The sequence below is a fragment of the Galeopterus variegatus genome, unplaced genomic scaffold, assembly GCF_000696425.1.
Source record: "Galeopterus variegatus unplaced genomic scaffold, G_variegatus-3.0.2 Scaffold843, whole genome shotgun sequence".
NCBI lineage: Eukaryota > Metazoa > Chordata > Mammalia > Dermoptera > Cynocephalidae > Galeopterus > Galeopterus variegatus.
Genome location: NW_007726954.1, coordinates 153,403 through 171,474, shown reverse-complemented (window position 1 = coordinate 171,474; position 18,072 = coordinate 153,403). Strand labels below are relative to the sequence as shown.

General features: G+C 42.0%; 1 protein-coding gene across 2 annotated transcripts in view; it reads left to right on the top strand.

Moving 5' to 3' along the window:
- Nucleotides 1–7,706: 7,706 nt before the first annotated feature.
- DDI2 (DNA-damage inducible 1 homolog 2 (S. cerevisiae)) overlaps nt 7,707–18,072 on the top strand; it is a 43,669-nt gene continuing 33,303 nt past the window's right edge. Inside the window, exons 1-2 of one of the 2 annotated variants that reach the window (XM_008572847.1) lie at nt 7,707–8,050; nt 16,018–16,147. In XM_008572847.1, the coding sequence (XP_008571069.1) occupies nt 7,913–8,050; nt 16,018–16,147 (268 nt within the window). In that variant the 5' untranslated portion in view covers nt 7,707–7,912. The remainder of the gene's footprint in view (nt 8,051–16,017; nt 16,148–18,072) is intronic. The other variant, XM_008572846.1, reaches the window with a different exon arrangement.

Here is an 18,072-nt window from a genome sequence, read left to right as displayed (position 1 = left end):
AGAAGACCGGCGACTGTTGTCATTTTTTTCTGCTGTGTATTTCCATTTTTCTGCTAGGTCTCTCCCACCAGGAGGATAAGGACTGGAAACTCAAGTATGAAACATGCTTGTCACGGTTAGGGTGAGCAGACGGAAAAACCATTCTTTGAATGTTGAAGTGAGGAGAGGCGGAGAGCTTTACTCTGTGGCACAAGAAGCCATTCCAACAACTTCAAAACCTTAATTCTCCTCATGCAATTAATTAAAATTATCTAAGAGACCTACTTTTGGATTCCCAGGAGTATAACGCTGGGCTGCTTGTGCTCAGGGTTCCCTGGAATAAGAAAGGGGTTAGAAGTGAAGTGGGTGTGGGGCACCTGACTAGCATAGTATTTCATTAAACAAACTTTCAGTTAATCTGTTTTAGACATTCTTCCTATTCTCACCTTGCACTGTTGTCTCTGAGCCAGGTAACTCACCAGGAGAAGGGCTGTTCTCCGTTGTGGACTTTTCACGTGCATGCTGGGCTGCCTTTGGCTGGCTCTGTTTAACCATCAGCATCTGCATTTGCTGTACTTTTATTGGGGACTTGGGAGAGAGGGGAGACAAGTTCTCATTTTTAATGTGTTGTTTTGAACTGGAAGATACCTTTTCAGATACTTGTTTTAAAAGATCAATCTAGGACTTATATGGAGAATGGATTGTGGAAAGCAGAGGCTGGTATTAGGGCTCAGAAATAAGATAGTGACAGTATAAATGGAGATGAAGAGAGAGAAGTAAAAGGTAAAAAGAAGATAGAATTCATAGCATTTGTTGACTAATTAGTTCACCATGTGCACAGGAAGAAATAATTTCTTCCCTTAGCATGACAATAGACATAATTTTAATATAAATACTATCTGTAAACTCCAGGCTACATTCCCTTCTGAATTATTTTCTAATTTTATGATTAGATTCTAAGTTATTAAAATTTGATCTACCGTCTTTAATTGTTAAGTTATGTCTCTGAAATCTAATATGGACCCATGATGTTTGAATTTACATGTAACCAGTTTGGAAGAATTCATTGAAAAGTTAGAAGTTGTAATTCTACATCTAAATCTTTTTTTTTTTTTGTCTTTTTTTATAACCCCAGAAAAATAATATCTGAGGCTTATCCTTTTAACTCATGACTAATCAAATATCTATGCTTTTGAATCTAGAAGGACAACACCACTCTATCAGCATAACAGGTTTACCAGCCTGTTTTTGCATATTGCTCTCTGGGATTTGCTTGTGATATTTCCAGTAATGCTTCTGCAACAAAGTAAAATACTTCCCGTCTTATTGTGGCCTGACAGTGCCATCCCCTCCCAGAGATCCTCATGGTTGGTGATATTCGTTATTTGTGTTAATTCCAAGTTATTTTTGTTACATTAAAAAAAAAAAGAAAAGAAAAATCTTCACTTATTTTATCTGCTTCCTGGTTTTTCATTTTGCCCAAATGCATTAAATTAAGACCCTCAACAAAATCCATTTAAACTGCTTCTCTAAGGCCTAATAATAATCTAAGGCATAAGCCCAAAAAAGTAACTGCAAAATTATATCTTTTTGTTGACTTACTGTAGCATTTAGCATGGTTAATTACTCCTTACTTTATAGAAATCTCTCCTCTTTTAATTTCTATAGCATCATACTCTGTTGTTTTTCCTGCTGTTCTCTATTCTGCCCTTTGTGGACTCTTCTTCCTCATCCCATTTTTAAAGTACCATGCCCCAAAGCTTCTTCGACCTTTGACACTCTTCACTTTTCATACTATGTAGTTTCAATGAGTTATGTCGTGCACTCATGGCTTCAATTCCTAAGTTTAAAACTTGAAGCTAGAACGTTTTCTGGGCTGGTACCTGCTAATTTTCTTCACTTTGATGTTCCATAAGCACCTCAAGACCAATGCATTAAAAAATGAATGTCCCTCTCCCAAAATCTCTCCTTACTGCACTTCTTATGGGAGTGCAAAATAAAAATTAAAATAAAATAAAAAGAAACACAGTGCAGTACCGGCATAAAGTGTACATCAGAGGAACAGAATTGAGAGTCTAAAAGTAAGCTCACACATCTATGACAACTGGATTTTCACAAGTGTTTTATGACCACAACAAATGGTGCTGAGACAATCGAATAGCCACATGTAAAAAAATGAAATTGAGTCCCTTTCTCACACTATACACAAAATGAACTCCAAATGCGTCATAGAGCTAACTGTAAGAATTAAAACTACAGCACTCTTAAAACACAGGAATAAACCTTTGTGATGCTGGATCTGGTGACAATCTCTTAGGTAAGATGCCAAAAACACAAGAACCTATATAAAGAAAGAGTAAATTGGACATCACCAAAAGTAAAAACTGTTGTGCTTTAAAGCGCACTATCGAGAAAATGAAAAGACATCAGGCTGCATAGGAAAAAAATATTTTCAATTCATAGATTAAGAACAACAATATAGAAAGAGCTCCTACAACTGAATGATCAAAAAGACAATTAGCCCAATTTAAAAATGGTCAGAGGAAGAGTCGGCCACTTAGCTCTGTTGGTTAGAGTGCGGTGTTCTGATACCAAGATCAAGGGTTAGGATCCCCACACAGGCCAGACGCCAAAACAAACCAACCACAAAACTGCTAGGATAATTCAAATAAACATTTCTCTAAGTGAGATATACGAAAGGCCAATAAACACCTAAGAAGATATTCATCGTCACCATAAGAAAATGTCTATCAATACCGCAGTGAGATAATATGTTGCACACATTAGACGGGGTGTAATCAAACAGACTGTCAAGGCAAAGTATTGACAAGGCTATGGAGATATCACAACCCTCATATATCGGGGGAGGGATTGCAAAATGGTACAGACTGTCAGGAAACCAGTTTGTTAGTTTTTCAAAATGCGAAATGTAAACTTACTACGTGGGCCAGCGATCCTACTGCCAGGTACATACCAATGAAAACTGAAAACATGTCCACACAAAAGAGAAGCACTTGTATTATTATAAGAAGTACAAAATTTGTATTTCTAAAACTTAATAACTTCCATAAATTCTTTCCTTTAGAAAAAGTAAAAATAGGGCCGGCCCGGTGGTGCACTGGAGAGTGCGCCGCTTGGGAGGACGGTGGTGCTCCCGCCGAGGGTTCGGATCCCATGTGGAGACCGGTTCCCGCTCACTGGCTGAGCACGGTGCGGGCGCAACACCGAGGGTTGCGATCCCGTTACCGGTCAGTAAAAGAGACAAAAAGGAAAAAAAAAAAAAGTTTGTACATGAATGCTCAGATCAGCCTCACTTACACTAGTCAGAGTCAAAACCACACAGAACACCAAGAAAGAATTCTGAAAGCTGCAAGACACACACACACACACACACACACACACACACACACACACACACACACACACACTTACAAGAAAGTCCTAATACGGATTTCAGTAAATTCTTCAACAGAAAACTCACAGTCCAGGAAGGAAAGAGATGTTCCAGTCAAAGAAAAAATTAAACAACAACAGCAAAGTCTTTCAAACAAGAGTACTGTACCCAAGAAAAGTGTCCTTCAAACATGGAGAGAGAAAATCCTCTCCCAGACAAACGAAGGCTGAGAGGATCCATCACAGCAGACCACTGTCATCAGGCGCTAAAGAGAGCTCTTCCATAGGAAAGATGATGCTGACCTGCAACCACCACATCTGCAGGTATAAAAGTCAATCAGTTTCCAACACTGCTGCATTGGGGATCAGATTTCCACATGAGTTTTGGAGAGAACAACACATCCAAACTCCATCATTCACCTTCCCCATTCCAAGGACTAGGACCTTGGGTCTGAATCCTGGTGCAACACAGAGTACATCTTGATTACGGGGATGTGATGAAGGTGTATTGTTTCTTGGGTTTCCTTTCTCTTGACTCAGGAGTCATTCCTCCTTCTCCCTCATCCTCCAACTCCAATTCCTTAGCAAGTCCTGTTGACTTTTCAAAATACCTCCCTAATCTACCTGCTTCTCTCTGTCTCAACTGTTACCTCTCTAGTCCATCATTTCTCCGACCTAGACTCTTGCTGTAGCCCTGTAAACATTTTCCCGTTTTCGCTTTTGCCCAGTACAACCCATTCTCCACTCAGCAGCCAGTGTGAACTCAAAAAAAATTTTAACAGCTTTATGAGATATAAATCATATACCATACAAATCACCTGTTCAAAGTTTATAATTCAGTGGTTTTTAGTATATTCACAGGGTTTCTCCCCATATACTGCCTATCAGCCATTTCCCCCAGTCCTAGGCAATGACTAATATACTTTCTGTCTCTATAGATATGCCTTTTCTGCATGTTTCATATAATTGGAATCATACAGTATGTGTCTTTTGTGGACGGTTTCTTTCACTTATAATGTTGTCAAGGTTTATCTATGTCATTACGTTGTAGCATATAGTAATACTTTTTTAATTGCCAAATAATATTTCATTGTGTGGATATATACCAAATTTCATTCATTAGAGGATCGATACTTGGGTTGTTTCTAGTTCTTTTTTTTTTTTTTGTCTTTTTCTGTGACCGGCAACGGATCGCAACCCTCAGTGTCGCCCCCGTACTGGACCAGGACCGGCAACGGGATCGCAACCCTCGGCGTTGTCCCCGTGCCTCGCTCAGCCAGTGAGCGGGAACCGGTCCGTATGTGGGATCCGAACCCTCGGCGGGAGCGCCTCCGCGCTTCCCAAGCGGCGCACTAGCGCAGTGCGCCACCGGGCCGGCCCTCTAGTTCTTTTTTTTAAAAACAAATTAGGTACAGAAGTATCTACTTTTTAACTATTATAAATAATGCTGCTATGAACATTTGTGAACAAGTTTTTGTGTGGATGTATATTTTCATTTCTCTTGGGTTTATTCCTAGGAGTAGAATTGCTGGATCATATGGTAACTCTACATCTAACTTTTTGAGGAACTGTCAAACTGTTTTTTCCAAAGTGTCTGCACCATTTTACATTCCCACCAGCAGCATATTAGGGTTCCAATTTCTCTACATTCTTACCACCACTTGTTATCACGTCTTTTTAATTACAGCATCCTGGTGGGTACAAAGTGATATCTCACTGCTGTTTTAAAATGTGTATTTACATTTAATAAGCCCACAGATTCTGTGGGTCAGAAGTTCAAAAAGAATACAGTGGAGACAACTCCATGATGTCTGGAGCCTCAACTAGAAAGACTCAAAGACTGGGAGGTGACTCCACAGCTGGGGCTGAGATCATCTGGAAGTGTCGTCACTCATATGCTTGGTGGCTTTTCCTGGTAATCAGCTTTGATCTCAGCTGAGCTGTTGCCTGGAACATCTACACATGTTTTCTCCATGTGATCTCACTGCATGGGGTAGTTTGGGCTTCCTGACAATATGTCTGCCGGATTCCAAGAGCAAGTGTCCTAAGAGAACCAGGCTGTATTGCTCTTTGTGGCCTAGCCTCAGAAGTCATATCACTTATGCCAGTCAGTCTGCCATGATTCAAATGGAGGGACATACACCCAGCCTCTTAATGGGAATATGTCATGATCATGTTGTAAAAAGAACATAGAAGATGGGTATTGCCATGGCCATCTTTGGAAAATAAAATCTGCCAGACATGGGAACCACTAGGAAAAATATAATAGAAAAATTAACCAATTCATGATTCCAACCTCAACTGATTCCTTCATACCACCTGGCAATCCTACATCATTTCTCTGCTCAACTTGCTTCAACTTGCAATGGTTATTTCAAAACTTCTTTACTGTAGAAGGCACTATATATGTCTTACCTAATACTTATTCCTAACCCGTTTTTCCCATCATATCCTTTGAAGAAGCTGGAAAGCTAAACACTTTCCTAGCCTCTCTTCCACCTATGTGACACAGTTCTACCCAGTGAGACGTAAGCAAAAATCTGCTGAAGGACTTCTGGGCAAACTCCTACCTTGAGCAGGAAAATGATGCATGTAGTGGAGGCAGCCAGCCCTATTGTGATCCTCAGGGAAAGTCCAAAAAAACTGCAGAAGCATTGGCCCTGATATCACTGAGTCACTGAACCAGTGCAGCTGTCTACCTCCAGGCCTCATATCCTGTGAGAAAATAAACTCTAATTTACTCAAGCCACTGATGGTCAAGCTTTCTGTTACTTGTAGCCCATACAACCACTCTCCTCAATCCTCTGCTCCTTTATTTTCTCTCTTTATAAAAGTCTTCAGCTGGTAGTTCTCTCTTTTCTGCCTCCATACCTAGCTACTACCTGCACCCATAGCCATCCTGTTTCCTCCTTCACTTCTGTTATAATAAAAAAGGGGTGCATAATCCATGGATCGGGAGTTGGGGTAAATGAGGAGATGCTAATCTCACCTCCATTTTATAATCATCTTTCAGGTTTGGTTTTCTTACCCATCCTCAGTTCTGGGCCTCTACCACTCATCAGTTATATGGCCTTAGGCCATCAAAGTAGTAAATATTTATTGAGTAGATTCTAAATTGTATCCAATAAAGGCACTGTGCTGGATGCTGGGGATTGCCAGGGCTAGGAAACAGACACAGTCCAAGAAGAGAAAAAACTATCTACAAGGCAGGGGAATGGAGCCTTGGAGGAACTGAGAGTGAGCATTGTGGCTGGAGGGCAGAGGGTGAGAAGAGCTCAGGAGGGGGGGCTGGAGACTTGGGCAGGGGCCAACGCGAGCTGGCTTCTATAAAGTAGGCAGGGGAAAGATTTTGGTCTGAATCCTAAATCACCAGGACGGGAAATGAATTAATCCCTTTGTGCCTCAATTTCTACCTCGAAAAATATGGTTTAGAACTATGCGCTTAGTTATCAGTCTCCTGTACTAGATTGAGAGTGAAGGGCAAGGACTTGTGTCTTTAATCATTTCTGTATCTCCAGCGCCTAGCACGTGGTAGGCGCTTGATAAATGCCTGATGAATGAATAAATGACATTGTGGAGTCCTCCGCAGTTTCACTTACAAATTCAACCATCTAATACATCTTTCTTCCTCCGCACTCCTTCCCTCCCCTCCTCTTTTCCCGCCCTTCCTCCCTCTTCCCTCTCACGCCCCCTTCCCACTCCTCCCCCTCCAATCCTCTCCTTGCTTCCCACCTCCCCTTCCCGGCCCCGCCCTCCCCCTTCCCCGCGTCGCGAAAGCGGCGAGCACGAGGAGGGCTTTACGGCAGCTGCGTTACGGCGGGGCGGGGCGGCTGGCGCGCTTGGCGGCAGCGGTGGGAGGCAGGCCGGCAGGCAGACGGACTCGCGGGCGGGTGGCGGCGGCCGTGCCTGCTGGTGAGGGCGGGAGAGAGTGAGTCACTGAGCGTGTGTGAGGGAGGGAAGGAGCGAGCGGGCGAGCGAGCTGCCCGCGCCGTCCGTCCGCAGCACCACCCAGGCCCCGCCGCCTCCCCTCCGCCTCGCGCCCAGGCCGGGCCGAGCCGAGCTGGGTCGGGCCCGGGCCATGCTGCTCACCGTGTACTGTGTGCGGAGGGACCTCTCCGAGGTGACCTTTTCTCTCCAGGTCGACGCCGACTTCGAGCTGCACAACTTCCGCGCGCTGTGCGAGCTCGAGTCCGGCATCCCCGCAGCCGAGAGCCAGGTACGCCGGGCAGCGATCGGAGTGTCCCCCGGAGCTAGCCCTCCCCGCCTCGGGGCCTCACGGCGGGGCGGGGGGGCTGGCGCGCTTGGCGGCAGCGGTGGGAGGCAGGCCGGCAGGCAGACGGACTCGCGGGCGGGTGGCGGCGGCCGTGCCTGCTGGTGAGGGCGGGAGAGAGTGAGTCACTGAGCGTGTGTGAGGGAGGGAAGGAGCGAGCGGGCGAGCGAGCTGCCCGCGCCGTCCGTCCGCAGCACCACCCAGGCCCCGCCGCCTCCCCTCCGCCTCGCGCCCAGGCCGGGCCGAGCCGAGCTGGGTCGGGCCCGGGCCATGCTGCTCACCGTGTACTGTGTGCGGAGGGACCTCTCCGAGGTGACCTTTTCTCTCCAGGTCGACGCCGACTTCGAGCTGCACAACTTCCGCGCGCTGTGCGAGCTCGAGTCCGGCATCCCCGCAGCCGAGAGCCAGGTACGCCGGGCAGCGATCGGAGTGTCCCCCGGAGCTAGCCCTCCCCGCCTCGGGGCCTCACGCCCTCCCTTTGCTACTGAAAAATTGGGGGTGGGGGGGCAGGGGCGGCCATTCCCAGCTCGCCTCCGCATCCGGGAGGGAGCTGGAGTCGGAGCTGCCCCCACACACACCCCGAGTGTGGGGTGGGGTGTGAGGAGGGGGGGGTGGAGAACCTGACCACAGACGCACCCTCTGCAGGGTGAGGGGCGCTGGACTGTTGGCAGCCCTCCCCACCCTCTGGCTCGTTGGCCCCTTCTCCCCTACTAATCCCGAGTTTGGGGTGTCGTCGTGGACCTAAGAAGGAGCCCTGGGTTTGTAAGGCTTCCTACATCCTGCTTCCCCAACCAGAAATTCCAGTTTGGGTCACTGTAGGTGTTCATCTGCCTTTTTGAAGTGGGTTCCTTAAATATATGCAATTTACCTTTAAATGTACAGATTTGTACTTTAGGTGAGGGGAAAAGTTTTCAGACTTGCACTACGTCGTTTTGAGGTCTTTGGAAATGTTCTTTTCCGTACTACTTGCGTTTCTGGTTGAATTCTTTTTTTTAAAAAAAAAAAAGTAATTATTCGGCTGGCCCGTGGCTCACTTGGGAGAGTGTGGTGCTGATAACACCAAGGCCAAGGGTTCGGATCCCTATATAGGGATGGCCGGTTAGCTCACTTGGGAGAGCGTGGTGCTGACAACACCAAGTCAAGGGTTAAGGTCCCCTTACCGGTCATCTTTAAAAAAAAAAAAAAAGTAATTATTGGAACAGCTCAAGCTGTTTCTCTCGGTTCTTCCCTGGTAGTAAGCCAAAAACCCATTTCAGGTCACAGTTCAGAGTCTGAGTCAGTNTGCTGACAACACCAAGTCAAGGGTTAAGGTCCCCTTACCGGTCATCTTTAAAAAAAAAAAAGTAATTATTGGAACAGCTCAAGCTGTTTCTCTCTGTTCTTCCCTGGTAGTAAGCCAAAAACCCATTTCAGGTCACAGTTCAGAGTCTGAGTCAGTTTAAAGCCCAGTGCTTTATAAAGGATATTTGCTTGAAAATAGCCTTGTATCTTAGTGCAATTTGGTGGTTTCATTTCCCTACCTACCCTGCTTGCTGGAAAGAAGTCCAGCCCATCTTAGGTTTCAAATAAGCAAAGTAATTTATTCTCAAAATGCTTTGGGGCTGCTACTAGTCTTTATCAACCAGAACCGGTGGCAGTAACTCTAGCCTTTATACTAAAACACTTAGATCCTGACTTGATAAAGTGGGCCTTGGACGCCATAGTCTAAACATTAAGAAAATTATAGACGTCTTCCAAGGCCCCAGAATGTAAATCTTGGTTTCCTACTGCAGTTATGAAATAGTACCAAAACCTATTGCAAAACTAGTTTGTTCTGCCCTGTCTATGGTAAACAAATGTGTCAGTATTTTGTTCAGAAGTGGGTATGATTCCTTTACACAATGTGAACTTTAGAGTCTTGATTGAAAGCTTTCAAAAATAATTTATTTCAGGGCACAAAGTGTCACTCAAATACACTGGCAAAAGCTACAAAGAAATTGACAAAACGGTTTTTTGGTTTTTGTTTTTGCAACATATATATATATATGTATATATATATATGTGTGTATATATATATATATATACAAAGAAATTGACAAAACGGTTTTTTGGTTTTTGTTTTTGCAACATATATATATATATGTGTATATATATATATATATGTGTGTATATATATATATATATTTTTTTTTTTGGTCTTTTTTTGTGACTGGTAAGGGGATCGCAACCCTCGGCTTGCTGTCACCCGAGTGCGCCACGGGGTCAGCCCTCTATAAAAATTTAATCCAGAAAAACTCAGGCACTAGTTCCTGTCAGTGAATCCTTCATGTGGAGAACTAGGAAAGGAGAATTTCAATAGAGAGGGAAAATCAATTCAACTTTTGAAGGTGGCTTTTTCAATTGTTCTTTTCCTCTAGTTGTTATATTACTCTGGTTATAATCCCCAGCTGGTGGGGAAATAAGAAAGTAAAATGTAAATTGATTGTTATTAGGGTTTGGGAAAAGACAGACTGTTTCTGTTCCTGGACGTTTTGAAGTGGCTGTAACAAAAAAAATTTAAGTAAATTAAAGAGGGTGTCAAATTGAAAGACAATTAATTAATTAATTGTATGGTCAAGGCAGGCACTGTCCTCTGCCAGTTCAGAAAGTTAGGAATACTTTATTAATTGAACAATTAGGCTAACTCCCAATTCTTTACTGTTCATTATGTCATTGTTTTTGCATTTACTTTTTTCCTAAACCAGATTAGCATATAGAATCTTGGGCTCCCACTAGTGTTAAGCCTGTATTACATAGCTGTAAACAGCTCCTGTTTTTCAAGTTTGTTCTGACTCCATTGTAACCTGACAACACAGTATCTATTTTAAGACATCTGGTGGTCCGTTTTCTTTCACTTGCTTGTCCATTAGGCAGGAACAGGATCCACCCTAGACACTTGAGTCATTTCCTTTCATCGGATCATAAAAGTAAACATCATTATAGTTTTTACCCACAAATAAATCATTTTCACTTACTTGACCCCACCACCACCACCACCACCATTTACCTCCCAGGGTTTTCCTATGTTACTCATCTTTCCTTTCTCTCATAGTTCTGGTCTGTTTACCTCACTCTTCTTATTTGCATTTTCTATTCTCATTTCTTCACCTTCCATTTCTGACTCCGTTTCTTCAAGGGAATATATTTTTTTACGTTCCTGATTATTCTTTCCTGCTACTATGTGTCCAGACCACTGGTTTCCAAACTTTGTCTCATGTATTCCTATCAGTAAAATGTTTCAGAACATGCTCCTGTTATGTATATGATACTTTTAAAGTACATGCACTAGTATCTTATATGCATATATATAAGCATGTGTAATATGAGGGTACTTCAAAAAGTTCATTGAAAGATTTGTATTCTCTTTTAATTGTTTTTCCATGAACTTTTTTTTTGGCGGCTGGCCAGCCTGGGCATCTGAACCCTTGAGCTTGGTGTTATCAGCACCATGCTCTCCCACTTGAGCTAACTGGCTAGCCCTTCCTATTTTTGAAACATTGTTATAATTTACCGGGTGGCATGTGGTAGAAGTGTGTGCAGAATGAAAAACATGTTTAAATGCCAGATAATAGCATAACCGTATGATCCTGGAAATGCAGACCTGTACACAGCATGCGTTGTGGTTTGTAAAACACTAAATCATTGGAAACAAATTTTCTATCATAGCTGGTTTTGGCATGTTTATTTTAGCAAGTAATTTTCATGTATTTTTTTCTAGTAAGTACTACATATGTAGTATAGAAAACTTGTAACACATAGAAAAGGATAAAGAACAAAACAGTCATTTACTGTTATCATAACTGGGAGATAACTGAAGTTTACTTATTTGGGGAGGAGATGGCAGGCTGGTACAGGGATCTGAACCCTTGACCTTGGTGTTTTCAGCACTGCGCTCTAACCAGGTGAGCCAACTGCTCAATTTGCTTTTTAATGTATTTTGTTCCAAGTTTTTTTACTTCTTATTGTTAATGTATCTTTTAAACATGATGAGGCCTGAACTATATAAACAGTTTTGTGTCTTTCTTCAGTCAGCATAACGTTGTCATATGCTCGCTTCTGCAGCACATAAACTGAAATTGGAATGATACAGAGATTAGCATGGCCCCTGTGCAAGGATGACATTCAAACTGGTGAAGTGTTCCATATTTTTTTAAAAAGTTACATTATCAACATTTTCCTACAGCATTTCAAATTCTTCACATATATATATGTTCACACACTTTTTTTTTTTGGCAGCTAGCAGGTGAGGGGATCTGAACGTATGCCCTTGGTATTGTAAGGCTGTGCTCTAACCAACTCAGCTAACTGGCCAGCCCCAAATTTATAATTTTTAATGGCTGCATAATATGCCATCATATAGGTATACTGTAATTTATTTAAGTTTCCCTATTGCTGGGCATTTGAATGGGGGAATATTGGAAGCAGTTATGAGTAGCATTGCCATGAACATCCATGTAATTAAGGGTTTACCCCTCATTTCAGATTATTTTTGTAGGATAAGTTCTTAATATGGAATTGTCAGATCAAAGGCATAAACTTTTTAAAAAGCTTTTAGTAATTTGCCAGATTGCCTTCCAGAGGGTTGTAAAAGTCAAAGTGGCTATGACGTGGGATAGTATATGTAGATAACTTGGCATATAGCAGGTGCTCAATTAATGGTAGTACTATTTTGAAGCCATTCAGATATGATAACATTGGTTTTGTGGCCAGTTTATGGTCCTTAATGCTAGAAATGTATTGTTAGGATTTCTGTTACCAGCTTGGGGAAAAGACCAAGTTTTAGGAGCAGCTTCTCACCAATGAAAAATAAATGAGACTGACAGGGTATCCTGGATGGAAAGTGCAGGTCACAAATTTTGAGGACTAGCATGTGGTATCTGGTTCTCATTTTTCCCTCTTTAGGGAAAGGGCTTCAAGCTAATTCTCTGGAGCCTAGTCACACTCAGAAGGCCCCAGTCCTCTTGTAAAAACAGCATGAAAAAAAAAAAGATTTCTTTTTTTTTTTTTTTCTTTTCTTTTTCAGAGAAATGAAAATTTCAGAGATCAGAAATCATTTGACTTCATGCTTAAAGGTTTTGGAGTTCTATTAATTAGTCTATTGTTAAATGTTGATTAAGATTAGAATTCAGTCTCTAGGGTGCCACCTCTGGAGTAAGTCCTAGCGGTTGTGCCAGTTCTGCTGATTAAGACTTGTAGCTGTATAAATTTTCTTGTTGTATATGTCCTTATAACTGGCAAAACTTGAATTTTGAGCATTGTAGCTATTGACTTGTGTACTGTACATGGTAGAAAGCATCACCAGTGCCATCACCAGAACTCCTTTTGTTTTGATTGGTAGAGATTCAAAGCTATTGGTCTAATAGATACTCATGTTCAGTTGGAAGATCACACAGATTTATTTAGGAACTTAAGCTGCAAAAGAAAGACTCTTAAGATTATTTTAACAAGAAGAAATCAGTACTTTGTGGCAATTATAATTTTTGCTAAGCTTTAGTTGATCTCATTGTGTCCTTAGACTAAAATAGAGTACACCTGCTTCTTTGTCAGTGTGAAGAATGTTTGCTCCTCACCTAAGTTCTCCAGTGTAGTATTTCTAAGAAATTGGGACAGACAGTAATCGTCGATATTTCACATACGTGCTTGATGCTAGTGATTATCTGGATCTTACATATTTATTGTTAGATCATGATGCCTTTCTTTAAAAAATGGTATTGTCTGCTGATGAAATATCATGGCAACTAAACAGTGATGGATTGAGATGTATGGCATCTGTGAAGTGGGAGTCCAAAGAGTGAGGAGTTGGTAGTGTTCCTTCATGTTCAGGGCAAGGGGAAACATGAACAATCATGGACAGACAGTATTTTGGACATAGACCCTTAGTGGCGATGGATGGCTTAGTAGCTCTCTTTAAAGCCAACCAGCTAATTTATAAGACCACTTTGGGATTATGTTGGGGAAGTATATAGTACTAGAGAAGAATACGGAAACTAAAGTCAGGCAGATGTGGTTCCGGTCCCAGTTCTCTTCTTAATAGCTGTGCGGCCTCAGGTCACTGAACTGTATATATATATATATATATATCTGTTTCCCTGTCCATAAAATAATGTCTACCCAGAAAATGATTGCGAGACTTAAATTAAGGGATATGAGGATTAAGCGGGAGACTGTGAGAACCTAGCAGGGTGCTGACTCTTAGTAGAAGCTCAGTCAGTGGTAGCTGGCTGCTATTTTAATTTGGCTTTCCATGTAGTATTTCCACTTGGAGAGAATTCGATGATCTTGTGGATAGGATCATACCAATCCTCCCGAGTTTGATTCCTCATTGTAAATAAATAAATTTTCTTTTATAAGTACAAATAGAATATGTCACGGCTCTAGGAGATTGATCATGTATCTCTAAATATACTGAGAGTTGAATTTCTGAACCTGGAAAATTGATGCCACCTTGTAAGAGCCTGCCTATCTGGCATTTCTCTTGGCATGGCACTTTGTTGTTGGACACCTCAACCTGTGACCCTTGTCACTTCTGGTTTATGGTTGTTTTAGTTATAATATGACTCTCAGTTGTTTTGCAAAAAATGTGTTTTGATTCTGATGTGCTTTCACTGAGGTATGTGCTTAAATAAGGGCATGTGAATGGAATGACAGAGTGACAGTTGCAGTCTGTTGAAATGTATTTTAACTGCAGGTTGAGGATGAGAACTTAGAATACTTTTTCTAGTCATATATAAAACTTGTAAAGTATAATTGGACTTACAAGTTCTGTAAATCAATTTTTTGCTTATCCTGAGATGGATTTGATTTTGGAGGGAAGTAAATTCAGTTTCCTATTCTGTTCTTCATGTCAGTGCAAATTCTGAGAGCAGATATGACAGAATCACTTTTTTCCAGTTTCTGTGCCAGGTATGAGAGCTGAGGACATGTGAGGAAATGATAGAATGATAGTGTAGCAGAAAGAACTGTAAGAGACAACTGTAATGATTAGCTCCAACTGCTTGTTCGACACATGGGAAGCGAGACCTGGACCAGCTGATGACATGCCCCTCTCAGTAAGTTATTGGCAGAGCCAGGACAGAACTCAAGTTCTTCAGTTTGAATGTGGCCTGGTGAAAAACGAATTGTTAGGGCTGGCCTGTGGCTCACTCAGTAGAGTGCGGTGCTGATAACACCAAGGCCACGGGTTCGGATCCCATATAGGGATGGCCGGTTAGCTCACTGGCTGAGCGTGGTGCTGACAACACCAAGTCAAGGGTTAAGATCCCCTTACCAGTCATCTTTAAAAAAAAAAAAGAAAAACTAACTGTTGTGAAGAAAACCTTTCAAAGCCTGAGTTTGTTCTGAAAGCCCTTCTAGAGTATATATAATAAGACAGGGCAGATTTTATGTTCTTTCTGGTAAATTATAGTATGCCTTTGTGTGTTTTCTTCATGACATTATTTCATCTATTTTTGTGCTGTTTTCTTCAGTGCTTGATTACATGTCATAAAAAATATTTTTATTAGTAGTATACACCTGAGCCCTTTCTCCCCCACTTCTCTTTGTTCTTTTCTGAATTTCTTTCACTTTTATTTCCACTCATAAATATAACAGTGATAAGACAGGGGATGGTGGAAGAGAAGGAAGAATGCAGGAAGGATGGTATTTGGGAACATTTTAGATCTGAAAAGTGTACACATTATTTAATAGTACTGTAGTTAACATACCCAGAGTAAATCATTCCCATTTCCCTCCCTGCTCAAAATTTAATCTAAAATTATATCCAGTACTTTCAAAAATTCATTTATCCTTTAATTCAGCAAACATTTGAGCATCGGTTACATAACAGTCTCTATTCCAAGCATTTATGATATGGTGAATGAAACAAAGTCCTTATCATTGAGTAGCTTATAGTTTTTTACTGGGGCAGAAAGACCATAAACAGATAAATAGATAAATATATAGTATGTTAGGTGAGGGCACATTTTAAATAGGGTTTTTAAATAGGGTAATAGGAAAGGGCTCTGAAGTTGTCATGTTTAATAAGAGACCGGGGGGGGTGGGGGGGGACTAGAAGAGGACATTCCTCAGTTAGAGAGTAAGTGAAACAGCCCTGAAGGGAAAGTTTATTTGATCCCCGTTATTTGAGGAACAACAATCATGGTATGAGGTAAAGTCAAAGAGGGAGCCAGGGGCCAAATTGTTTGGGCCTAGTAGGTGATGGGAAGGACGTTGGGTTTTATTCCAGGTGCGATGGGAATGCTTTGGAGAGTTTTGAACAGGGAGTGACATTATCTGGTTAAGAGGAAAACTGTGGTCTTTCTTCTTTGTGCCATGTTATTTCTCAGTGTTTTATACTATTAAATCTTTTCTTGTTGTAGATTGTCTATGCTGAAAGACCTCTCACAGACAACCACAGATCACTGGCTTCTTACGGCTTGAAAGATGGGGATGTTGTGATTTTACGACAGAAGGAGAGTGCAGATCCTCGACCTCCAGTGCAGTTCCCAAGTAAGACATCTCCTGGTGGTTTAGCATCTCCTAACACAGGCATCAGTAGGTAGCACAGCATAGTGTTTCAGGGTTTTGGATTCTCTTTGGGTTCAGAGTACGAGGATACAGATCCGGACTGTGCCTCTTGCCTGCTGTGTAATCTTGGAGAAGCTGTTTAACTTCTCTAATTTGGTTCCCTCTTCCATAAGATAGAGTTGACAGGAGAATAAAGCACGTAAAACCTTCAGCACGTAGCAAGCCTTCAATAAGTGTTAGCTTCTGTTGTTATCTATGATAATTGTACAATAATTTTTATCCTTGGGAAGGACTTGAGGATTACATAAGCCTGTGATTTCTGACTGACTTTTGCTACTTGGTTGTGGGGGAAGAGATTTCTCTGTACAATTATTTATCATTAACAAATGAAGCTCAGATTTTTGTGTGTGTGTGTGTGTGTCCTTTTTGAGACCGGCCGCACCGCGCTCAGCCAGTGAGCGCTGTGAGTGCACCGGTCATCCCTATATAGGATCTGAACCCGCGGTGGGAGCGCTACCGCGCTCCCAGCGCCGCACCCTCCCGAGTGCGCCATGGGCTCGGCCCTGAAGCTCAGATTTTAAATGACGTCGTCAGAGTTACATAGCTAATAAGTGAAGGCACAGGAATTGAAACTTGGTGCTTTTTCCCTTATGCTGAACTTGATAAACATTAAGTAGCTAGGCCACCAAGTCCTGGTTCTTCCCTACCAGCTGTGTTAATCGTGTAAAAAGAAACTGTTAGCTGTCTTAAATGCTCCATCTGGAATAGTTGTTTATAGCCTGGAATCTCTGGTGGGATTTGAGAGGTTTCTGTGTCCCTGAATAATATGCAGAATTGTGTGGGTGTGGGCATGTGTGTGCATTTGGTTCGAGAGATGGTCCATCACTTTCTTCAGATATGCAAAGGGGTTCCTGATCCACAAAAAGTTTATAAGGTCCTGATGTTGAACTCTACATGGTGAAATGTGTTAGTTTTTTTCCACTCCCTGCCATATTTTGGTAGATTTCTTCAAATAGCATTTAGTCTCTAGGTCACTGCTTTTCAAGTTTATGGTAACAGATGATAGGTGTCTGGGTGATGACAGACTCCAGATTAAAGCACAGTGCTTCCATTCAGCCTGAAACTGGAGCTATATGAGACCATCAAACACTGGCTCTACCAGATCTGTATTACGTTACTCCCTTGGAGCTACTGCTAAACTTTAGAAACAGTAGTTGTTCAAATATGCCAATCAATAAAAACCAAATCTTCCTTTGGTTATTTTGGTGAGATTGTTAGTTCTAGAGATTCACTGGTTTTTTTCTGTGCTGTCCCATGTGGACAAGAAAGCCAATAGATTGGGAGCGGGAGGGATCTGGTCAATAAAGTAAACAAGCTTTTCAGAATTATTCCGAAGTGAATGGACTCTCAAGATAATGTTTAAGAAGGCCCGCGCATATGTGTTTTGCCAGCTGGTATAGATTACCTCAGAGATCATGTCATTCACTGTACCATTTCATTGGTTGGGAATTAACACATACTCACTAGCTGCCAGCCGAAGTCCCTTTGAAGAAAGTGGGTAGTTTGAACCTGTGCTAAGGTGTAGAAACCTTATGTCTGAGTTTAAGCATTCCCCTTTTTCTACTTGAAGTCCAAAAAGCTTCAGGATAGTCCCAGATTTGGGACAAGTTTGACCATCAAATATATTTTTGGGATTGAAGAAATATGGATTTACCCAGGGCTAGCCCCTCATTCTGGCTCTGCTTGTTTGCTTTTCTCTATTTCTTTTTCTTTTTTTTTTTTTTTTTTTTTTTTTTTTTTTTTTTGTCTTTTGTCTTTTTTCCGTGTCCGGCAATGGACAGTGTTGCCCCCGTACCGGACCGGGGACCGGCAACGGGATCGCAAGCCTTGGTGCTGCTCCCGCGCCC